This window comes from Andrena cerasifolii, chromosome 6 (assembly GCF_050908995.1).
Source record: "Andrena cerasifolii isolate SP2316 chromosome 6, iyAndCera1_principal, whole genome shotgun sequence".
In the NCBI taxonomy this organism is placed as follows: Eukaryota; Metazoa; Arthropoda; class Insecta; order Hymenoptera; family Andrenidae; genus Andrena; species Andrena cerasifolii.
This window is the reverse complement of record NC_135123.1, coordinates 3,027,941-3,053,661: the sequence shown is the minus strand read 5'-3', so window position 1 is coordinate 3,053,661 and position 25,721 is coordinate 3,027,941. Positions and strand designations below refer to the sequence as shown.

Here is a 25,721-nt window from a genome sequence, read left to right as displayed (position 1 = left end):
ATAATATTAAGCAGATATATTTTTATAGAAATAAATATTTCAATACGAATAAATAGTTTATTCAAAATACTTGGCGCTGCGAAACCATACAAATTTTAACTGTCTTGGTATAAAACAAGACAAGACACTATTGGGATAAGAAAGAAAGAAAAAGATTAATGCAATTTATACATATTTATTCAGTTTAGCAACACTAATTCGGGGTGCAGCGCCAAGTATTTTGAATAAAATATTTATTGGTATTGAAATATTTATTCCTATAAAAATATATCTGCTTAATATTATTATCTTCTTTGTTTCTTCCAATGATGAATCTTTTATTCAATTTAAATCCGACGGTTTGTACTGTTGCGTGGCCGTCTGGGAAATGTAGTCTTCTCTTGGGGAAATCGCTATTGGTGGAACGCTAAGGCGTTCTGCTCCCTGGGTGCGGATTTTTAGAGATAAAAATAATAATAATGATAATACTAATGTAATGAAACGATTTGAACACAAACAACTAATAAATTTAATGAACTCAATAAACGAATTTAAACGATACAAATAAGAATTTCGCCAGATTTATAATTGCACGTCCGTTCACTTTCGTTCTCGGAGCTCGAGTGTCGTTTTACAAGGTTTATCGGTTTTACACCTTTTGTTAATTACAAAATGTCTTTAGTTTCTAAGAGCCAATCGCAAATTTACTAATTAGTTAGCTAAATTCCTATTCGTCGATCCATTCCCTTTCGGTTATCGATTTTCGTAAAAACAAGGGTTTAACAACATTGCGCTGATTTTACACACTTAGGAGAAGGGATCAAAGTGGAGTTCATTTATTCAAACACCCGTTTCCAAGTGGGTAATTTATAATCTTAAAGTTTACTTAGTAAAAGAATCTCCAACTATTTTCAAACCCCTCCGGCTTGTGCGAACTTCGCTTTGTTTTCCTTTCCTATTGCATTCGTGTGATCCGATTCGAACTTCGCGCTTCTAAAGTTTATACTGCACGCCGCTAGACGGGAGTCACAACAGTACACCACTAGTGATCCTCTAGGTAGTGATCGGAAAATGTGTTCCGCGTTTTCTATTGGTCGACGCAATTGGGGTCTAAACCGGAAGTAGAGAGAGCAAGAAACTGTAAAAAAGAAAGAGACAGAAATACTGATAGAAAGAGACAGAAATACTGACAGAAAGAGAGAGAAATACTGATAGAAAGAGATAAATAAACGTTTAGGTTATGTTATTTCCGGTTTTGCTTCAAAATGGCTGCGGTTATACTGTAGCGGGGCCGGCTGGGAATCCTGACTATTTATGGGAATCTCGATGTGGTCCGGTGTCCGTGGAATACAAAAGGGTTCTGCTCGCGAATCATGCGAAGTTGATTGAACAATACAACTAGTAACGAATAACTTTGAACCAAATAAAGATTATTGAACTGAACTGAATTTAATTATTGAATATTAACCGGAACTATTAAGTAACGAACAAAGATATTTAAAGATTGATCAAAGGTTGGGCTTTATTGTAAAACGTTCGTACTTTTACAACGTCGGTGATGAATTGCGAGGCGAAGAAACAGGCTTCTTCGTACGTTCGTTCCTCTTTTTTAAATCAATGCATTGTTTTCCGAGCGATAAGGAGGCGAAGACAAATTTCTAATGTCCTAAACTTCATCTTTAACTTTTTAAAGTTCGAACTTCGCGCTTAAAGAGCTTGCGCTAAACGCCACTAGGGCGAGGATCGCAACTCGCAATGTTGCGGGGCCGGCTGGGAATTCTGAAACCCAGGAAAGAGGAGCTGCACTCCTTGATGGCGAAGACTTCTCCGATATTTATCCCACCGCCGTCACCAGTTTTGTTGCGGGGCCGGCTGGGAATTCTGACTGTTTGAGGGAATTTCAATGTGGTCCGGTGTCCGTGGAACTCAAAAGGGTTCTGCTCGCGAATCGTGCGAAGTTGATTGAACAAGACAATTTGTAACGAATAACTGTGAACGAAATAAAGATTATTGAACTGAACTAAATTTAATTATTGAATATTAACCGGAACTGTTAAGAAACGAACAAAGATATTTAACATATTACAGGTAAAGCAGAAATTACTATTGCATATCACATGGAGAGTATATATCCCTAGAGGATCACTAAGGGTGTGTTCCGTTTCGCGCATTGACTGCATAGACTGCAGGCAATGGTGATTGGTGGTACATAAGGTGAGTGTATAGACTGCATAACCTGATTGGAGTATTCGAATTCGAACAACTACGCATGCGCGCATTATGTGCATTGGCTGCCTATGGTTTGATTTTCTGTAGTTGCTGCACGCATCATATGCTAGAAGTTGGAGGATTCTAGGGAATTCTACGAATTAGGTTATGCAGTCTATTCACTCACTGTATGAACCACCAATCACCATTGCCTGCAGTCTATGCGCAGTATGCGTGAATCGGAACACACCCTAACATGTGTAGGGGATATCCGATTAGAAAGACTACGTGACTAATCGAGGAATTCAAAAACACGTCCGTTAGGTCGGGGAACAGAATATATATTGAATTTATACAGAAAAAGTAACAAAAACCTTAGCAACTAATAAACAGAAGAACAATTAATTATAAACATTAAAACCCTAAATTATAAAGTCGCGCGCAAACAGGCATACCACACACAAACACGAAACCCCACACATGAACAGTATAACGCTGCCATCTTCCGTGAATATGACGAATTTCGAAGTAAAGTAAATTTGACTACAATCATGATACGGCCGCTATCACTGGTGCAAATATAATTCTCTCGTAAATTTCATTCATAGTGAATTAAGTATTTATCATTTAACTGGTAGTCAATTATGAGCAGCATGATGATTTTTATCATTTAAACAAATTCATTTTATGTTGTTTCAAACGTGACTCAAAAAAGATGTCGGTATTCTTTGTGAATACGTAAGTAAAAGTGTTTACTCCTCCATGTATTAGGTTATGTATTCGTTTTCTTTAAATAGTTTATACTGTCAACAAAGACGTTACTCATTAATTTATGAGACACATTACACATTAATTTGTAGAAATGTCGGAAATATTTAATTTTATCAAAATAAAAAAATTATTTATTATTGTTACAAACTATTCAGTAACCAAGACAGTGAAGTCGAAGGAGATTCTAATGGAGACCTGCAAATTGCATCACCTGGTAATTCCGAAGCTCAACAAGCTTTGGCTCAGTTCTGGCCAAAAGTCACAGAGGAAATTAAAAAAATTACCACTGTGAGTGAGCAAATAGATAATGCGTCTTTCACAACTGTTAACGATTCTAATACTTTTATAGATGGACTTGAAAACGCAATCATTACCACTGGCCAGGATAAAGAAGATAATGAAGCTAGATGGCGATGTAAAAATGATAAGTGCAGAAGCGCCTATGCTGTTCTCTAAAGCGGCAGAGATATTTATACATGAACTGACACTAAGGGCATGGGTTCATACAGAGGATAATAAAAGACGTACACTTCAACGAAATGATATCGCGATGGCAATAACTAAGTACGATCAGTTTGATTTTCTCATAGATATAGTGCCTAGAGATGAATTGAAACAGAGTAAAGCACAAACTGAAAGTACTGTACGTACGTCTATGAACTCAGATCAAGTACATTATTACTTCCAATTAGCCCAGCAACAAGCTTCTGCCAACCAAAATGTACAAAGTGGTAATGCTACCACGCAACCTATACAGATTGTACAGCCTTCTACTGGCCAGATTCAGACAATTAATATTGGTAGTCCAGTGGAACAGGTATATTACTGTTGCAAAGTGGTTTACTGCTGACTTATTTATTAATGTCACATTCTTATTATAGGAAAATACTAGCGCAAGTACAACGCAAACGGTGACGGTGCAGAGTCCACAGCAGTCGTCAGGGCAACAAATAATACAATTACAGCAGGCTCAGCAAACCCCCACCACCCAAACAGGAGGAATACAAATTGTGCAACAAATCGTGACACCTAGTGGAGAAATCCAGCAAATACCTGTATGCGCGTTTATAATCGAAAATTGAAGAGGAACCTTTATTATCTACCTGTGTATTCAAATTTACGCTGTATTTCAGATACAACTAACACCTCAGCAACTTCAAATGATTCGTATGCAAGTACAGGGTGGAAGTAATCAGCCAATCATAATTCAAACTGCCCCTATACAAGCTCAACCTCAATTGATACAAGTTGCGCAAGGTGCTCAAGCACCTGTCTTTTTACAAACCAGTGGAACCGACAATGAGTAAATGTTAATTAATTGTAAGAAATATTTAATATCTAGTGTAACAGTCCTAAACAGACACAAAACGGAGGATAAAATACTAAGTATAAGCTTGTATGGTAAGGAATAAAAGTTTTTTTTAATTATTCCTAAAATAAATACATTGTTCACAACTTTTACCCCCTGTTAATACGACAATACCGTAGAAATGATGCTAGAAATTTTATTCAGTTATGTATTCCTTGTTTGGTGTGGTTACGAAATTGTACGGTATAGCGGGCAATGTCGAATTATCTATTACCGTTAGCGGACGTATACTTTTATGCCAAAATAAACAAATGCAGAGTTACTGGCCAAAATAACGTTTATTTAGTTGTTTAGTCCTTGAGAGCCGTTTTCGAGGACGAACGTATATCCTGGGCGAGTTATAAGATACCGATTGAAGGGTTGTCACTGAAGTGAAATGAAGTGAATTGAAGCGAGGTAAAATCAAGAGTAAAGATAAGCAGCCAACGCAACATGTAATCTGATTCGTACGTCGCCTTCCTTAACCGCTGGCTGCTTCGCATGGCTGAGCTTAGGACTGGCTGGTGCAACTTGTATTATGTTTCACGTTGCTGCGGTTCTTGTCTGGCAAGTCTCGAACTCGAAGCCTTTAACAGGCTCGAAATGTCACGTAATACTGAATATATTGAAACTTATTGACTCATTTCGAAATCGTATCGAACTGTAAATCGTAAAAATCTAATTATTAATATACATATATTTCTCACCATTCTGACATTGACTATATTTACATGTAGATCAGAAAACTTTTCCAAGATTCGAAGGGCATTAAAAATTGATCGTGTTCGTCGTGTGACTTCCGGTTTTTGTCCCCGAAAAGAAATCGTAAATAATAAAACGGTGGTAAAGAATGAAGACAAATATGTGAGTTTATTACATACATATTTTGAACGCTTAAAGAATATTAATGTCGTAAGAAGATGTTGAATGATTTACTGTGATCAAATTACCGCAATACCGTGGGCATTTTTATAGCGGAGAAAAGTAACGGAAGGATAAACGCCCTAAGCTGGAAGATCAAGAGACGAGGAAGAGGGTACAGAAGATGGTGGCGTCTTCTGGAGTCCTTTTATTAGCACGGAACAAAGATGCGCTCCATTTAGTGACGTTGCCACCATAGTTCTGGTTGCCAAGGGAACCGTGTGCGCGCAATGTTGCAGTCCCGAGCGTATTCGTGGCAGATTTTAATTCCCGCTTCGAGAAGGCTCCACCGACCGGTCCTTCCACCTCGCGATCTACGCCACTGCCTGAATACTCGGATTTCACGACATGTTTACAAAGATCCTAGAGATAAGTTGAGAATGGCCGCCGCAGCCCATGCCTCCTCCATGGGTGTAAGGTGACAGCTGCCTGCGCCTGCGTTACATGCACATAGGGTGTCTGAAAATTAGCTCTCTATCGCGTTTGTGATTTATGAGCGTGCAAGTTAATCAAGAATAGTAATCACGAGTTCGCGCAGATGTTATTTCTCGTACCTTGCAATCTGGTGTACACTATAATGATACTGCAGATTAAAGTAGCTTTGTTACCTTAGTTTCCTTTGCGTTCAAAGCATTATACAGTGGAGAGAACACTATGAATCAACTCAATTTCCATGCGACATACAGTCAACAGAACTACGTTATTAATATGAAAAACAGTCGGTTGGTTATCCGCAAAATTCAGCGGCCGATGTGTTGTATATAAGTACGGGGATTTCCATAATGTAGAATTATAAAAGTGCTGCGCTGCTAATTGTCCAGTTTCGATTCAATGAATCAAAACACACTTTCGAGTTGTACACCCCGTATAAATTGACATACGTTCGTACATACCCACTCAGGCGAATGCCTTTGTGTTGTGTGCGATCCCCACCCCCACGCACACTCGCACGTGCACGATCACACACAGAAAGGGGAAAAAGGGAGAGAGAGATATCTCGCTTTACTTATCCGGGGCTGAACTCACCCGCAGGATCTCTACATATGTGCGCATTCATTTTAGCATCTTACCGCACGGATGTACAGATCGACAGGAAAGAAAAGAACCACGTTTCCACCGTAAAAAGAAAGCAATCTCCAAACTGTAATATATGATTAGAAATTAATGTATGAAATTAATATGTTCGTCCATCCACCCACGTTTAAAGTGGATAATTTTTCCTCATATTTTGTAGAACACTTCTTACCAATTTTCTACTGTTTCAGGTTGAAGCCGGGAATCCACCGGGAAGTTAAGCCAAGCTAAGCTAAGCTATGCTATGCGATGATATGTTTTAACGTAGCTTTTGGTGGAAACGGTTCCATAAGAATGTATTGAAGCTAATTTTTTTTAAAACGTAGCATGGCAGGCATAGCATAGCATAGCATAGCATAGCATAGCTGAGCTTCCCGGTGGATTCCCGGCTTCATCCTCAATTGATTTTATTCTTTTTTTTTTAATCTTTTTTTGTAATGATTTGAAATTTTCTTCATTCTTTTTTATTCTATGGAAAATAAATAATCAAAATCATTATCATCATCAGCAGCGGCAGTAGCAGCACTATGGTCATCATCGCCTCTAGAATCGATTAGTAAATTTCTGTATGTGCAGCGAGCGTTCGAGAACATCGTGTCTATTACCTTGTACATGATTTACTTACTAATTTACCAAAAGAGGTGGAATATTTTACATTCATTCCAAAAGTGTTATATCTAAGTATATACTATGCTGTAGGAATCAAACAGAAAAGGCAGAAGTGTTGAGCCATTCTACGCATTCACCACATTCTATGTATGTATGTACCTAATATGTATATTGAGTGGATGTAAAACGAAAGTATTGCTTCGATCCGTACGATGTTACAGTTTACACCTGTAATCCAAGATGTATAAAAAATTGTTTTGCCAAAATTTTTTGTCGCAATGACAACGATCTGTCAAAAATATTTTAATTTCTCCCATATGTTACCTTCAATTTAATTTCATTTCACTCGTTATAAAAGAAAAGAAGTCGTATCAAGTAACTTTTTTATTCGTGAAATAAATGCACTTAAATACTTATTCAATAAAAAGTTATTAAATTAAAAATTGGTGTCTCTATAAAAAAAATTTACTTAGGTACGTTTGTTTCAACACAGTACCTAATTAACGTTTCAGCTATGGTTTCACCTGGGACTAACAAGGGAAGATCCCGAACCCGAAAATTCAAAAAATTCTGAAACTTTGTGAACATGTAGGGGATTTCCTCCTGATTACAACGCAATTTTTGTTTGCTCCCCATAGTTCACTCGAAGGTGGTGAAATTAGCCCCCGAGAATTCGACTATTTTCCGATTTTGCGTTATAACTCCGGAACTGCAAGAGATAGAAAAAATGTTTCAAGACAAAAGTTACTTCTTTTAAAAGAATTAATTAATTAGATCTATGATTTGGTTAAAAAATATTTTACAGTTCACGAGTTATAACACAAAATCGGAAAATAACCCGATTTTCAGGGGTCAATTACACCCCCTTAGAGTGAATTTGGGCAACAAAAAAAAATTGCATTGTAATCAAGAGGAAATTCCCTACATATTCACAAAGTTTCAGAATTTTTTGAATTTCCGAGTTCGGGATGTTCCCTTGTAAGTAGTGATTATAATGTTACGTATGCATATATTTTGGATCCTATAAAACTCGAAAAAGCAAATTAAAATTAATAAACAATGTTACTTTATAATCTCGCGTATATGTAGATGTAACATCAATCTATTTAAATTAATACCATAGTAGTACATATTACCTGAATCGATTAGGAGAAAGTCTATTATCGGAAAGTACCTATAAGTTAAATCCCCCCAATTTGATTGGATCTCGAATCGCATACGTAGCACGAGTGCTAGGTAAATAACACTATGTGCTGAATGAAATAATGCCCACTAGTTACGTGCCTAATTACCAATAATTTCGTGCAGGGCCGGCGCAAGAATGGTTGGCGCCCTTATGCAAGAAAATTTTTGGCGCCCCTAAATTTTTGCACCTGTTTTCTATTTAATATGTTTTGTCTTTACGAGGTACAATAAAAAAATATACATTTACATTTTGTTTATGTGGGAGTTGGATTCCTTTATTATTAAGTGTGCGATATAGTTTTTTTAGCACCCCCTTCGGCTGGCGCCCTTATGCGGCGCATAACTTGCAGAATGGGTTCCGCCGGCCTTGATTTCGTGAATGTATTGACAGGAAACATTACTAAACTTCTTGTGAAATCTTAATATATAAAGCAGAAAGTATTTGTGTGTGTTGTCTGTCCCCTGAAATTTTTCGAACGGTAAACTCTGGGGTCACGAAAGGTGTTCCAGCTAATTTTGCCTAGCTAATCCAGATGAATGTGACTATTTTCACAAAAAAGTAAACAAATTTTTTTTTTTTTATAAAATCAGAATCTACATTTCCGGCGAAACCGAATAGCAAAGCTAGTAAGTAATAAGGGGGAGAAGATAAGTTAAAAATTATTGGGTGTTTAAAGAATGGTGAAACTGTTTCTAATATGGCAAAAGATATAATATTTGAAATTCAACCGTTACTATAGTTTAAAAAATAGCAGAAGAGCAGGATTTATTTTAGAAATTTTTTGCAATCAGCAAACGACAATAAATTAGAAGCTGCGTACAAATGACTACTGCAAAGGAGAAGTCTCGGTATCTTAATTTGTGCTACAAGAATTGTGAAACTTAATCATCAAAAATTGTTTAAGTTTCAGTACAATTTGTTAACAGCTGTTAAAAATATGTTTTCTCCTATAATAAATCACTGTTGGTCAAGCGAATTACGATTTCTATTCTCCGAAGACGGGTTCTCCAGTTTTGGTCACCTGGATCGAGTACCCAAAAGTTGGTTTATCAGCAATGTTTTGTCTGCCTATAAGGGAAACCTGTCCAAAACCATATACTGGGGCAAAACCGTATACCATACTTATTTCTGAAAACAAATGAACCATATTGAACTGCTGGTCAGCAGATCCTCGTGGCGAAATACATAACCTCCAGCGAATTATTAAATTTATTATATTTCTACGTGCTGTGATCTTATTTTCGACTGTACTTCAAGTGGATTACATAGTGTTCTGGTAATTAGAAGGTAAGTTACACGAAGATATCTATTAACAGTACCTATTTCTATTATATTTTAAAGATCGTGGCCAATTGTTGTTATTTTCATATTTAGCTGTAACCAAAAGTGTAGGTGCTTACGTCTTGGGGCTCAACGGGGTAAAACCGTACCCCGCTATTTCAAGCAACAAGAAGATAACACCTACACTGAACATAGAACAATCCATAAGAGCTAAAAACCAAAAATTGACAAACAAAAAATGCAAATAAAAAAACAGTATGAGACAAGCAATTAAACCTGGAGAGAATATAGATAAAACTAATTTTGGTGTATATTGTCGCGAAGAATATGGCCTGAGCCGCTTGGATCAAAATTGGGTCCAATGTACAAGGTGTGGTGGATGGCCACCGAAGGTTGCACCGGCTGGGGATCCGAAGAACTCGACGATTTTCAATGCTACTGTTGTTAATTTAGACCGGGGCATATAGTATACACGGTTTTGCCCCATAAGGTGGGCAAAACCGGAAAAAGAAGAGGTTTTGTTTTATTGTTCAATTAAGTACCCTATTTAAACTTTTCAATTATATTTTTATTATTTTTTATTGTTTATGTAACCCTTTAATAAACACCGTTGTTATTACCCAATTTGTTTTGTTATTTAAAAAGTATGGACCTAGAACCTTAAGTATACGGTTTTGGACAGGTTTCCCCTACATTAAATGCGTTACACTTTTGAGTTCATAATACCTCATAATTAGACTAAAAACAATTTACTTTTGTTTCTATTACAGTAAGATACGCAGACGAAAAATTTCAAAGACAAAATATTTCCAAATTCTGGAGAGAATTAAAAGATTACTATTAAGAGAAGGTTACTTATATAGACATACACTTCGTGTCCATGGTCCAACCATCCCTTACAACTTAACTGAAAGCAAAAACGAAATTATTACATTATAATCGCAAAACAGAAAAAAATAAAATATTCTAATTCATTGGACCCTAATTTGTTAGAAAAGTAACTTGTATAACTGAATATGTGTACCTTGCACTGAGCTATAAAAATACCTGGAGAGTGAACAGCAGTGGGAAGAAGTAGAGGCGGTCCGAGGGAAATAGAAGGTAACGGGTGAACCTATCCTTCTTTTTCCTATTATCCCTCTCTATCTGTACTATCTGTGTCATGTATGTTGGGCGCGGGTAACTTCGCTCACACGCACTATACATCCATAGCCTGTTGCAGGGCAGAGATAGGTTCACCCGTTATCTTCCCTCTTTCTCGGACCGGCCGCCATTGATCTGTTCACTCTCCAGGTATTTTTATAGCTCAATGGTACCCTGTTATCTAGAACAGGGCAATGACGATTCCGCAATGTTAGTGGTTTCCGCAAAAAGTCAGTGGTTTCGGTATTGAAGAGTGTAGGTGTGTACGTAGATGCATACAGGCCCTCTACGGGGTAAATAATCTTGCCTGTACTTGCGCTGTTTTCCTAGAGTGCTCCTCCGTGTATATACGCTTGGGTGGTCGAGCGCTTTCATAGCCACGTTGTAGCGGACACCATTTATACGCTGGAAGGATAGACCACAAGCCTCCCGCATACTTGAAGACTCGTACTTACTCGCCACGCCATTGTATTTATCTGTATACAAAGGGTTAGCTTGTGGAAGCGTATATAACTTCATGGTAAGCTTCCATGCCATTATATCATAATGGTAGTAACCCCTGTTCCGCCTCCTCTTTCTCTTCACCGACGACGCCACTACTCCGAACAGCCCACAGGATGTCAACGCCATGTCTCCTTCACATGCCTCTCTTTATTACCTTCGATCTCCAACGAACGACTCTTGGGATACTCAACGACATCCATTTCGCGTAACAGGCCGCAGGCTACATACATATCTATATTATATTATACCCATAAGTCAGAGTGACACTGACTACGTAGAATTAATTTTTTTTTTTATAGAAAAAAATTGTTCCATCATTACAAACTTTTTCTGTCACCTATTTAACTTCCTCCGCGAAAGCAGTTTATGGATTGCATTGATTCGTGTTAATAAATTGAGAAAACATATTAGAAAAACATTAATGTTATGTCTTTCGCTTTTAAATATTACGAAACTCGTACACACACACCGTGATATACATAAACGCATACGCTACGAGGAACAACACATTCCAGCATTTCCCGGAAATACTTTACGCAGTATGATAAGATGTGCAACAGAAAATGTCAAATGTCAATGATAGATATTTTTTTTTTTTACGGTTAGCAGATATACGTTTAGGCAAAAGTTAGTTACTGTATTAAAGCTGTTTCACACTAGCGATTCTCGAGCGACAATTTTGTCGCGGAGGTACATACAGTAGCGGACAAAGTAGTTACCATTTTTTCGATTTGCCTTTTTCTTTGTTATTTTTTAACATCAACTTAGAACTGTGGTATGTGTTTAATATGCATATTCTGATAGATAATTTAAAGCTGTATAAAACCCAGTTAAAATTGAATTTATGTAACTGACAAACAAATAAGTTTATGACATTGAACGGGATAACATATTTTTGGGGCCGGCAAAGGAGCTACCACTTTTGGTATTCTTTTAGGCCGTCCTAAAAGCAGAAGGTGCCCACACGAAATATCAGATTTTTTATTACCTTTCAAAAGTGGTAACTTTTTAACAGCTTTAAGAAGGTGTTGTCGTGTTTAATGTTATGTAGGGATGTTGTTTATTAGTTAAATAAATTCAACTTTAACTGGGTTTTATGCAGTTTTCAATTCTCTATCAGAATATGTATATTGGGCACATGCTGCAGTTTTGAGTTGATGTTAAAAAATAATGGAGGTAGAGTGGATCGAAAAAGTGGTAATTTTTTTGTCCGCTACTGTATGTATGTAGAGTACATTTGATTGTCGGACATCAGCGGCACTCACACAGTGATAGAAACGTCCCCTTCTAGGCGCTTCTTATATCATCCTTGTGACGCTTGCGAATGAGGGGCCGGCTCTTTCACTGTATGAGTGCGGTTGGTGTCCGAGAATCAAATACACTTTGCTTATTCGATTGTAACCTCTCTAACATAAATGTACGGCGGCGAATAGGTATGTAGTCTGACTTCATACTTTATGTGTTTGGCGTATGTTCCATGAACACTTCTACAATATTTTGTAAGTATGGTCTAGGCCAGGACAGTCCGGTAAGGCGCAAAGACCTCCTTAGGTTCTGGAACCCAGGTGACGACCAAGCGCGGAAATGTTATCTTGCTAACCGTTGCGTGGCTTGTGGGAGAATCGCAAGACTGTGCGTGCGTCCATGCTGGCTCGTACTAAGAGTCTGCATAGCTAGGCCCCACACGTATGGACCCACACGCTCTTGCAGTTCTCCTAAAAGCCACGCAACGGTTAGCAGGGTAACAGTTCCACGCTTGGTTGTTACCCGGGTCCCAGAACCTAAGGAGGTCTTTTGCTCCTCACCGGGGAGTCCTGGTCTAGGCGAAAGCCTGTGGCGTGAGTTTGCCCTAGATCACATTCACGAAATATTGTAGAATATTCACGAAACGGGTGTCAGCCATGTGAAGTTGAGCCAAATGCCGCCGCGCATTCTTGTTAGAGCAGCCGGAATCTAATGAGCCGATTATATGTATATGTACCTACATACAGTGTGTTTATAAAAATGTGGGACATGTTTTCAGGATTGGTTCTACTCACCAAAATAATAATAAAAAAAAGTTGGTACACGCATATGTCTATTTGTACAATAATGTTTAATTTTGCAGTTATAAGCATTTTTATATTTTTCTTACTTTCTTTCTACGTTTTGCGTCTTGTTTCCTAATAAATGTTAGAAGAACACTGCTCGTCATGCAGCTTAAGGTAAGTTGTAATGGGATCCAGAAGTCCTTCGATTGTCGAGGAACAGAGTTTAGCAATACAGCAAAGGTTGAATTTGTTTGGAACAAAAAGGATTATGCTGTTTCATAAATGTTTACCACCAATTCACATTTCACGTGGTACAAACGAAATATTGAAAACATTAATATTTTTGCTTATAACTTTTTTCTAATATAAAACTTTTACCATTTGATCGATCTAATTAAAAAAAGTAACTTTCGTGGTAAAACTGTTTTTTTCTATCCATTACACTTAGAGATTGCGAGTTATAAAATAAAATAAAAAAGTAGCCGAATCTTCGGGGGTTAATGTCACCCCCTTAGAGTGATTTTGGGCAGCAAACAAAAAACTATATTTATAAACAAAAATACGATATTTGTACAACTTGCACGTTATGATGTAGAGCCCGTGAAAACCGGAAATCATAATATAACATAAATAATAGCGAACATGTACCTATTAGAAAATGAAAAAGGTATTTTGCTAAAATGAAACTGAGTGTGCAGATAAATAAATTTTAGTTTCTAATATATTTTTAATATTTAATTCAGTGTATTAAAAATGTGTATCCTTTGTTATCATTGGGGGCCTATAAATGGGGCGTAGATGCAATCAATTCCTTGTAAGAGGAGGTGAAATTTGTTTCTTATTCTTCGCGTGGTTTCGTTTTGAAGTCGTTTATGATCGTTAAATCGCAATCTAACAGTTTAGATTTTTATTATTTCCAAACATGCTTGATTGGTTTAAGGTCGATCTGGGGGAGGGAGGGGTTGGGGGAGGGATGTGTTTGATAAATAATTTTTATGCGTTATAGAGTAGGTAATCATTGTTGTACTATACAAGAAACATTCTTTGTTTCTCATTGGGCTCGTTGCCCTGATGAAAATAGAAAATGCACAGCATTTGTAACCGGTACAGTTTGTCCCTATACATCCCCATAACATCACACATTCACTCCCATGCTTTATTCTCGAGCAAATATTATCTTTCTGATTCTGTGTATTCTTGTGCCTCCATACGATTTTTTTCCCCCATCCAGTCCAAAGAAATTAATTTCTGTGTCATTGGGAAAAATTACACTTTGCCAGAAGTTTTCATCATAAGTCACATATCTTATACTATAAAGCAGAAAGTTGTTTGTTTGTTTTTATTGTTTTCCTGTGTTTTATTAAGCAGGATGGCGTTTCAAGCTTATTTTTTTGCTCATATTGCCCAACAAACACTATAGAGTCCCATTTTTTTGTTCCCTCCTCTCTCCTTCGGGTCCCAGCAGCAACAGCGCACCGGGTGAAAGGTGGTCTCCCATCTTTCCCCAGTACACCGCCCCGTGATGCTTAACTTCGGTGATCTAACGAGAACCGGTGTTTTCCATCTCGGCTACGGCCGCTGGTAAGCAGAAAGTGTTTCTTATGTTTGTGTGTTTGTTTGTCGTCCAAAACCTTTGGAACGGTAAACTCGGGGGTCACGAAATGTACCTCGACGCATTGTGCCTGGCTAATCCAGAGAAATGTGACTATTTTCGCCAAAACAAACTAATCAAAATTTTTTCTTTTATAAAATTAGAATCTAAATTTCGGGCGCAGCCGAGTAGCAAAGCTAGTATTCCAATGGTTCAGCGGATGCAAAACATTTCTGTTTACTTGTTTTTGAATTTCTTTTCTGGAGGTCGACAGACTGATATTTGTCTGTTAGTTTGTAAAGAAACCTCTGCACTTAGTTTTCGGCGTATTTATGATTGCTTTTGCTTTAATGTTTCGGGATGTACGCCGTTTGTCTGCTTACGATAATATTATGTACTCCTCTGATCGGGCGTATTTTGGTATTGCTCATTGATGACCAAACTTATTCATAAGTTTTAGTGTAGTGCAATGCGTTCCACTCACTATTTTGCCACCCCTCGCAGGAAATTCGCTTGCCAAATATAACGTGATAAATTGTCCTATCGACACGTTGATTTATTTATCTTTGCTACTCATTTCTCTCTACTGATCCTCGAGTTACGGACGGCAGTCATTTGTTTCTAGTTTCTGGGCAACGATCTATGTAGACTTGGAGAGGCATTTCGAAGGACTTCCCTTTAAATAATACTGTCATTCAGATGATAAAAACCTGCGTAACTACCTGGCAACTCGCTATGTGTAAAATATCGTATATACGCATTAAATACATTATTATATGATACACATATAAAATCTAGGGAAGAATAAGTATGTAGATAAAAAAAGTTACGTCATTTAAAAATAATTGATTCTTCCCCTTTATTCAAATTGTTTGAATAACCTGAGTATAAATCTACTTGACAAATAATGGAGAAAGGGTTTCATACAAAGTAAATGTTTCGTGTACATAAAAATACTTTCATAGGTTAGGGTGGGGTTAAAGTCAGGCGGGTAAAAAGTCCCGAATTCAAAATCTCTATTCCTAAGAAATGCATTGAGTTTCGCAGTATGCTATGTAAAAGGCGAGGAGGAACAGAGGTGACTACAGAGTCGCCAGTTGCTCCTAGAGGTTCTTGCGAATTACACGACGCCTTCGTTATTTTATGTATCGAAAACTAAAAGAAACACGTCGTCTTTATTCTTTTATACGAAGTAAACCACAGTTTAAATGCGTATCAGTCAAGTAATAGTATAGTTTCTTTAGTAATGTGTGGATGATATTGTTTATTGCTGAACGATAATATTTTCTAACGCATATATCGCAGAAACTATAGAGGTACCATTGGGGCAAAAAGTCCCTCAGACTGAAAACATATATTTTATTGTTTGTTTTCATAATGAGATGGCCAAAGTTTAAAGAAATGATGCCAACGTTTTTAAGTAGTGTTTTTGTTTTAGTTGAGGGTTTTTTTTTAGTTCTTAGTTCAAAGTGAGCCTCTGACTTATATTTTTTATTTTTTGTTAAAGAAGTCATGCTTTGCTTTCAATATTTTATCTATAGGTACCAAAAAGAATTGGTTTAATAAATATTTGTTGATTTGAAAAGAGTTTTTTACTTATTCAGTTTAATATTACAGGAAAAGGTTTAATATTACAAGAAGTCCATTTTGCATTGACAAACATTTTGTGGTATAACTCGACAGAAAATAATAATATCAACAAACGAACTTGGTGAACGTAAAGCATAATAGTTATAGTTTATACAAAATAACACCAGATATCTCTAGATTGTTATTACTAAATTTTACATAGGTTTATATGAAAAAACAGGACTTTTAGCCCCACCCTAGTAGAACAGAAAAGTTCCTTTGTTAGTAATATTGTAAAATATAATCAAATCTCCAGTTCGCACGTGACATGAGTCTTTCGAAGCTTCCAATAAATTCCTAATAAAGATGTGAATGTAGACAAAAAACTTGTTCGAAGCTAAAGGCCAAACAATTCTTTGGAAAAAGAATGTACTTATCTATGGAATAAATTCACTTCGAATACACACAATTAGATATTTATTATTAGTACAATGAAAATAAACCAGATCATTTTGAACTAAATAAAAGTTTTTTGAATTTCTAACAAGATTATTATAACCTTGTGTACATACAACATTCGTACTGAAGTTTAGATTCTTTTTTTATGGTTTATTGTCTTTGTTTTCTGCATTAAATAAAATATAGAGGAGGAAGAGGAAATTCAGAAGAGGATCACAAATGACAAGGAAATATTTCTAACACCTCCTCTTATTGATATTTTTCTCAAAAACATTAATTCCTGCTCAATTATTATCTTCATCCCTCTTATGTTCGAATTTTTCAATTCAACATACTTTTCCAGATTTATTCATTCACGAATTAAAGTAAAGCAACTTGCATAAAGTAATAACAAAATATTCATTCATCATCTCACTAATATGCCACATAAAATAATAATAACGCAAAGCCAGAGTGGTGGGGTATTTTGAGCGTGCGTTAAACGATTTGTTTTAAAGGAAATAAAACTCCGTGGATTTCGGTTGAGAGACTGCCAGACAAACACGCTTCGAATTCTCCTGAAATTCAGAAAAATTCCTCTCATTCATTGTACCATGAAACTACAAGCGCGGACGGATCAGGTGTACTTATCCCCGACCCTCGTACACCTACCTGTCATTATGTAAAAATACTAATCCCCTTTGCCGGTTCCTACTGAAAATCCTTCCCCGATTGACAGATTACTTTGTATCCCAGCATTTTCTATTTATCGTTTGCAAGTAGTGCATAATCCAAACAAATTTTCAATGACCGCGTTTGCTGGCGGGTGCACTTTGATACGAGAAATATTATGTATCAGGGTTGAGAGTCTAGATAATAAAGCAACCACTGCACATTCTTCTCCATCCAGCATTCTAGCACATTTTTCTTTATCTCGCATCCAACCTCGTTCTTTCATCAACTTCAACTTTAGGATAATTGGCACGCTACGCTGAATTAATATCAAAGGCAACTGGACATTTCTGAACAATTTCAAGCAGCGAAATGACTAGCCAGGATCAGCGAAACATCGTACATTCTATGAACACTGTGTGAGGAAATTGCTACTACGAAATTTAAGTAAAATTATTGGCAATCTTATATTCCTTTCGGGGACACCTATTTGTTTTACTCCATTTCTAGAAACGAGTGGTAATGTTTAGACACAACAAGCAATTATTATTATGTGAAATTGCATTAAGTCATTATGCCGTACCTTATTTTTTTTATATAAAACACAATATTCCTTTCCTCTTTTAAAATGTAAATAAAAGCAATCCTTTGAGGATTCATAGAAGATTTGGATGGTTGAAAAGTGAACTATAATGCGTTGATTCTGTTCTATAGGGCTATCGTTAATTTTAATGTAAGTATTTTGTAGAATAATTGTTATAACAATAAGTTTACCGCGTGCCTGACCTGGATAGCACGTAAAGCGGTATCATTCGAAAAGATAACACTGTTCAACAGCCATTTTGGTCTGTTAGATTCAATAGCCGTGTCTTACAGATTTTTGTGACCCTCAGTTTTTGAGAAATTCAATTTTGAAAAAAAAACCTGCAAATTTTCAACTTTCAACATATTTTGTGTCGAAACAGTAATTATTATATATTTTGTGTCGAAACAGTAATAAGTTATTCGGTTGCTTGTTACGTCAAATTATTCTTTAAACCCTCCCGAATACAAAAGAATCACCCGAAATGCACCCACTTTTGCAGATATTTTTGAATTTATTTCCAAAACTAAGGTTCTAGGAGAAAATCTGACTACACCACGCGACGCGGCAGACAATTTTCCTTCGGAAAGCATCAACAGAACTGGTAAGACACATTTTGTTTTCAATACAGAAGCGAAATACTTTGGCAAAACGTGCGGCGTCGACAGTGGTACTCAACGGCGGCGCGCGATACACTGCCGCTCAGCGTCACACAATCGCTTAACGCGCGTGACCACCACTGTCGACGGCACACGTTTTGCCAAACTATTTCGCTTCTGTATTGAAAACAAAACGCGACTTAGCACTTCTGTTGGTGGTTTCCGAAAGAAAATTTTCTGCTGCATCGCGTGGAGTAGTCAGATTTTCTCCTAGAACCTTAGTTTTGGAAATAAATTAAAAAATATCTGCAAAAGTGGGTGCATTTCGGGTGATTCTTTTGTATTCGGGAGGGTTTAAAGAATAATTTGACAGACATGCAACCGAATAACTATTACTGTTTCAACACAAAACATGCTCAAATTTGAAAATTGCTTTTTTTTTAAAAATCGAATTTCTCGAAAACTGAGGGTGATGGCGATAAACGGTTTACGGATTCGTTTTCAGCGCACAAAAATCTATAAGAAACGGCTATTGAATGTTAAAGAACAGAAAAAAAGATTAATTTTGTTGGACAGTGTAATTCGCTATTTTTAGAAATCCGCTATACATTATAAAAATATACACGTTAAAGTATGCTAAACACAATCTTAAACTAGAAATTGCACTACGAAAGAGTGGAAGACGATCGTTTTTATATGATAGATGAAAGCAATTTTTTAAACGTTTATGCCAACACTATCTAGATCTAGGAAATTTTAAAATCCATAGTATAAAATGCGCGTCGGATGTAGTTGGAATTATGCAAAATTAGGTTGTTGCCAATGTCTCACCTTATTCTCCTCATTATAGTCAAGAGTATGAGCATCACCTGATAGGAACACTGTCATCACTCTGAACCTTACTTAGGCTTCATATAAATATTCATAACGTCGTACAGCGATTTCGGAGAAACTTTGCTACAAAGAAAATTATTTTTTCCACTTCTTTTTTTCTTATTTTCCATATGCCATATATACCTAGTGCGTATCCACTTGTGCAAATAACTATATTATTTTAGTAAATTTATGTAGCGGCATTACTTCTATCTTGCAAATCAGCTCGTCTAGTTTATGTGTATGTGCACCATTGAAAATGTTAATTCATTCAGACAAAATAATGAATCAGGTGTGTGCGTGTGCTGTACGAAGTAAATATTTAAATGCATAGATATCTGTTGTGGAAAATAATTCATGCTTTAATTTAGCATTTTCAACAGTTTTTGGGAAATTAATTTTTCCCTTTTTAACGATAGCGTTTAAATATCGTAAAAAATTATGTCACTGAAAAGTGCAAACAGATCTACGGAGACGTTAGCCGCAAAACAGTAGGTATCTACACATACAGTTTTAGGATTAATTCGAACAATTTTAATTCCGAAATAGACAAAGAGAAACGTGAAATTTGGAAATTAAATCGGTCGCGTCCCTCAAAGCAGATCATTTCACCTTTTGTCCGAGGAAGAGTTTTATTCTAACACGCTAGGACAGAACAAACGTCTCGCGCCACTTTTATCATGCCATAATCGATAAAGAGACGAAAAAGAAGGCAGGAACAGTCTCCTTCCAAGAAGCCAGCGAGTATGACGTGGGGCCACTGGACCTCCCGTCAAGAATTCTCTATCTCCGATTATAAAACAAAGGGGGGAAAAAAACGAAGACACAGACACTGCTGAGGATCGCTACTCCAAAAGGAGCAACCGAAGAAATCGTTGTCGTATCGCCTGGTCCCACGCATATATTTCGAAACTTGTCCCGTCTAAAACAGATGTTATATCCGAAATAACCGTGTACACGGGCCGTCAAGAGTCAACGGGGGAAGAAACACTATCGATCAGAGGTTAACGATGAAGAATCATCATCGAGGCTACGCAACCGTTCATAACTCCTGAGTGTCTCTTCGCGGATTAAAATCCTGCTGCACGGGCAATACGTGCGATTACATTTAGCCGTGAATATTCCGTTCCGCCGATTCCGGTGTTTTCGCTGCAGGAAAACCATTGCTTCGTGTTTATCAAACCTGGCATTCGCGATCTCTATTTCAATACGCGCATCGGCTTCGGTTTGTAAGCAAAAAGAAGCGGGATTCGTGAGTCCACGGCGGTTCATAGAAAGGAACGGTGACAGGAGGTGACAATTATTCGAACGCGGGGTAATCCAGCTGTGCCTCTTTCTTCTTCGCGCATTACGCTCCATCCTCCTATTGTCTGCCTCTCTGTCCGACAGAGGAATGGTCAACCAAGCTGCCGTCACCTCTTCTCACTCTAATTAACGAGCGACCTGTACACGTCCAACGGACGAAACGAGACAACGCAGGGGAATACTGGCAGCAGGACGAAGAGGGGACGAAGGACAGAGATAGCGAGAACAGGGAGGAGTGAGAGAGACGAGCCGGCCAACCACGTGACCACCGGGCGGGGGTGGCAGGCGACATTTCGCATGCTCAGAACTCCACAGGCTGCAGTGTATCGCACACCGAGGCGATACCCTTCGCAGGGAAACAATAGTGCTGGCTCCGTTCGCAAGAGAATCCGTTTAAGGAGCTTCCCCGAGGAGAAGCGCGTACCGAATAACGTTCGCAGAAACAGACCTACCGAAATCCATCAGTTTGGCTGGCCGAGTCGACGCGCACGTCCGTAACCGCTCCGGCTTTCGTGGTTTTCACCCTCCGCGCAAGAAACGGGGTTAGGACACCGGGAGATGTTTTCTCACGAAATCGTTCGTCAAGCCCTCCCACCTTATCCGTTTGATTTCTAATCGTTTTTCTAGCCCTGGCAAGTGGTTCCGTGGAGCGGCGTTTCATTCACCGGCGTATTCTCTCGTTTCTTCCCTAGTTTCGGTGCTACTGGGAACGGTCGGTGACAAAGTGCATCCGCGGAGTGTCACGATGTTCCCGTGGTCGTGGAAAGTGCGAGAAAAGTGAAAAGTAGTGTGCCTAAACTCCATTAAGTGCGGCCCGTGCACGCGTCCACTCAAGTACACAGGACAGAAGGAAAGGGATGATAATGCTATTGTCGAGAGGGAACTTACCGCAGCATCCTTGATCCACAAATATTCTCATCAAAGCACCCTCGCTTGGTCCAGTGTAAACACCGGATAGAAGGTTTGAATGAACATTGACATATCGTAGGCAGGATGATCTAAAAAAAGAGGTCGAAGAACTTACAATTAGGAACGTACTTTACCTGTGAAAATAGAGTAGAAATGGTTACTCGACATAAGTATACATATATATAAATCAGTTGTGTACAAATTACAATATATGTCCTGACACATAGCTCGAACCACAGTATTTTGTGGCTTGCCTATATTCTTGATCTTTCAGACCTCATTTAAGTCTCCTCGATTACTTTTTGTCAAGATATACGAAACGTTCACTTCTTTAACAACGAGGTTGCCAGTATGAAATGTCTGTAATTAATTGATACGAATTAAAGGTTTTCCGAAATGTATTTATTTAACTGCTACGAAGATCTCCATTGTGTATTGACATTAGAGGCAAATGCATACGACAGTTTCAATAGAAAATTTAAATAAAAGTCTGACTTAAAATCAGCAGGAGGGAAAGAATTATCTTTGAAAATGAATGCTCCCTCTATGTACCTACACGATGACTCATCTAACATTAGAACCTAAAATACTTTTCGCTGCTTTCAACGACATAAAAAATCATCTGCGTAAAATATTGTTGTTTCCCGGAGAATAATAATAAAAAAAGAATACTTTGTCTCAAGGTCATATTTTTTAGATTTCAATATCATCAGAATTTTTCTGAATAAAGCGGCGTATTTTCATCGTCGGAATGTTATAGCTAACAGAAAGAGAAAAACTACATAAAAAGTTATGGTGAATTAGACATACCTGCATTACACTCTACGACGATGTAATATACAGGATTTGCGTATGTATTTTTGAAGTTTGATTCCAGCATGTGAAAATTCACCCGACGGATGTCAACTAAAGCCTTATATATAGTACATACGTGCAACCCAACAAGAGATTATTAAAAAAAAAAAAATAGTCAGATAGACTCGATATTCTGGAATGAGTATTTTTCATAGAAAGCTTCGTTTCTGAGAAAAATGATTTTGAAAATTTGCTGAGCGCGCGACTTTTGTCCTGATGCGAAACGTAATTTAACACACAAAAGAATAAGATAATAGACACAATATATTGATATTTTAGTAATTCTGTGTTATTAACTCAGAAATTCTGCAGCAACAAAAATATTACCGCGACGCGCTCCTAATGCAAGGATTATATCTAGAAATGCTGTATTCTTGAGACATCGATAAGTTCACAAAAGTTAATAGGTGACACTGGCAGTGAAATAATAAGGCTAACTGAATAGTAACTTGCAATATTACACCAGGAACCTGCTTTAATCCTGGCGTTCTATATATACACAAATAAAAGTAAATAATACAGTAGAACTTTAATTATTCGAAATAATCATGACACACATTGTTCGGATAATAGAATAACTCTGTTTTCGCAGGAAGGAAGATCGTTTGTTTGGAAGTACTTTGTGAATATTAATATTGTTGGGTCTCGGTGCCTCGTCTTGGGTCATATTTTATTTATACAAAGCTTTAGGAACTATCTAACTGTACAGCACTTTATTTGTAACACTTAAAGGAATATTACAGCTTAGTGATTAGCATCTGGTTATACATGCACATACACACGTCTTGTTAGCGTGACAGCTAATTCAGATCTCTTCTGCCTTGTTCTATTGACCCCGGTCGGTAAGAGAGCATCTTCTTCTATGTACAATAATTATGACCCATGCATACTCCGTGCTCCTAATTTGCATACTTCGTGCTCGTAACATTGCCCTCCTCCCAGTGGCGGATTCAGGAGCCTGTCTTGGAGAGGGCGAAATATGTAAAAGTACCTAAGTACATTTTTTAACCTTCTTTTACAAGATCTAAATTTTGCTCGTAATTTATATTTTAATAACTCTATCTGATACTATAACCTAAATAATTAAATTCACATTCATTATTTATACCGAATAGTACACAGTGTCATAATATTTTTCTATTTTATTATTCATTGGGGGGCGATCGCCCCTATCGCCCCCTTTGGATCCGCCCTTGCCTCCTCCTTCAGAGAGCGGGCGTCTCAACCGCGGCAAGTTCATCTTCTTCTAAGTAATCATGTCTGAAAAAGAGGTGTTGGATACGATAAATCCTGCGTGGCCTTTTTCAGACAATATTTGACTCAGCCTGTCTCAGGAGAACATCACGCAAAAACCTCTAAAACAAAATTCAATTTCTTGATACAAGGACCACTTGACTATTTGAATTCTTCTTTATCCCCTGATCTTCATCCTTTCCGTATACCCTTTCTTCACCTCGACCTATTCCCTCTTGTAACCGTCTTGATGAATTACTCCGTACATCCGTAGACACCTTCCACCTCGATGCTCCTCCAGCCTCCTCCAGCCGATCCAGGAATAAACCCTGTCCGACTGATGCAAGAGCATCTACACGTACGTCGTCTTCCTGGAGGCAAGCCTTAACCTTAAACATTTCGGAGACACCTATCTTCCGCAGGTATTGCAGAATGCTTTCCCGTAAGTCCACAGTCCCCGCATAAAACATATGACAGTGTCCCGTAAAGGCGAACACGAGGCACCCAGCAGATCGCGTGCAGAATTCATTGAGCGTCATTTTCCCCTCGATGCAAGTCACCATGACTCCTGTATCTTCTCTTGATGTCTTCTTTGCTCATGTATTCTTCTCTTCGTTCCTTTTCTTCTCATGTCTTCCGGATTGGAGTCTCTCAGTACAGATGAACAAGTCGAGTGAACTTTCCAAAGGTCAAGTTTTTCCTACATTCCTTAGTATTCCTTCTTGATTCTTAACATTTTTTGCGTCCTTCTCTCTTCTTCTTCGGCTGGTTTCTTCATGTACTTTCTGCTGAGGAAGTCTTCGACTTTTGTACCTCGCCGAGCGCTTCACGTGCACCACCTTACTTTTATTCTCTTATTTAGTTTGTTCATTACTGTATGTGGACCTTCCCAATCTGCTTGGAATTTAGGGCATATCCCTTTTTTACCCAGCGTGGTTGGGGGAAATACACCCGTTCTCCTGGTACTAGCTCAATCCCTCGAAACAAATTCGTAGATCTTCTTCGTTTTCTCTTTGACCCACATAGTGTATCCTTGTTCGGCATTCTCTTCTTCCACCTCAGGAGGAAGCCCTTTCTACAACTGCAGGGATAATCCAAGTTCTTGCCCATGCAGAATCATGAAAGGTGTCATCTGCGTAGCCTCGTGCCGTGAGGATCGGTACGTTATAAGAAATAGAAGAATCTTCCAAAACAAACACCACAGGATATTGGAGCAATGTTCTATTTAGACGATCTACCAAACTGTCGGATTGAGGATGTAAAGGAGTAGTTCGAGTCTTCGTTGTCCCGAGCAGCTTTATTAATTCTCGAAACACTGTGGACTCGAAATTTCTCCCTAGGTCTGAATGGATTTCTAAAGGCACCCCATGTCGATATACCACGTTCTCCAAAAGAGCCCTTGCGACCGTGACAGCCTGCTGTTTTGGCATTGCGATCACTTCGCGCCACTTCGTGAAGTAATCTGCCACAACCAGCATATCGTCGGTGATACTGCAACACCGCGTATGAGCAGTTTGTAAATACCGCGGATCTACCTAAGTAGCAAAATTGAGATTTCGCGCCTACGGTTGCCAAGCGCTGTTTCACTTTTTTTAAAAGTCACACCATGTGAAACAGCCAATAGGAAGCCGCCTTTTTACCAACGGAACCAGGGGGTTCAAGGATACCGTGAGTCTGTCTCTCACAGCAAGTTGGCGGCAAAACCGCGCATTTACAGGGAAATCAGGTGAAGTGACGGCACGTTTGGTGCGTGACAGTGACTTTACACAGAAAGCAAGCATTTTTATGATGAATTGATGTTATTATTTATTACAAGGCGTGCTAAAACTGGCCCAAAACAGTTCAGTCAAAGAAATCCCTTAAAATGGCTGAACTATTAAGTTCTTTCTTCCTCCTGTAAAATCGGTAAAATGCAGAACCGCGATATTTACAAACTGCTCATAAGCGGTGTTGCAGTATCACCGACGATATATCTATTCCCGGCACGGGACCTCAGAAGTGGACCCACAACGTTGATTGCACCCCTCTCAAACGGGCGCC

At 38.0% G+C, this 25,721-nt stretch overlaps 3 protein-coding genes and 1 long non-coding RNA gene across 6 annotated transcripts in view; 2 read left to right on the top strand and 2 right to left on the bottom strand.

The window, feature by feature from the left end:
- Positions 1-25,721, bottom strand: part of LOC143369805 (uncharacterized) — a 190,178-nt gene that overhangs the window by 17,642 nt on the left and 146,815 nt on the right. The window lies entirely within an intron of this gene.
- On the top strand, positions 2,724-4,399 carry Nf-yc (nuclear factor Y-box C). Of its 2 annotated transcripts, none has more exons than XM_076814228.1 (5): positions 2,724-2,925; positions 3,114-3,172; positions 3,308-3,775; positions 3,840-4,013; positions 4,092-4,399. In XM_076814228.1, exons 2-5 carry the CDS (start codon positions 3,146-3,148, stop codon positions 4,263-4,265), a joined length of 843 nt encoding a protein of 280 aa, XP_076670343.1. In that variant the 5' UTR covers positions 2,724-2,925; positions 3,114-3,145; the 3' UTR covers positions 4,266-4,399. The 2 variants fall into 2 exon arrangements, with proteins under 2 accessions (XP_076670343.1, XP_076670342.1); XM_076814227.1 differs by having other exon boundaries at positions 2,726-2,925; positions 3,114-3,246.
- Positions 21,395-25,721, top strand: part of Eya (eya transcriptional coactivator and phosphatase 2) — a 97,466-nt gene continuing 93,139 nt past the window's right edge. The window contains exon 1 of the mRNA XM_076814087.1: positions 21,395-21,645. The gene's annotated coding sequence lies outside the window, so the exon portion shown is untranslated. The remainder of the gene's footprint in view (positions 21,646-25,721) is intronic.
- LOC143370463 (uncharacterized) lies at positions 23,690-24,329 on the bottom strand. Its single transcript, XM_076815614.1, has 2 exons — positions 23,891-24,329; positions 23,690-23,803 (listed from the first exon to the last, which is right to left on the bottom strand). Exons 1-2 carry the CDS (start codon positions 24,242-24,244, stop codon positions 23,753-23,755), a joined length of 405 nt encoding a protein of 134 aa, XP_076671729.1. The 5' UTR covers positions 24,245-24,329; the 3' UTR covers positions 23,690-23,752.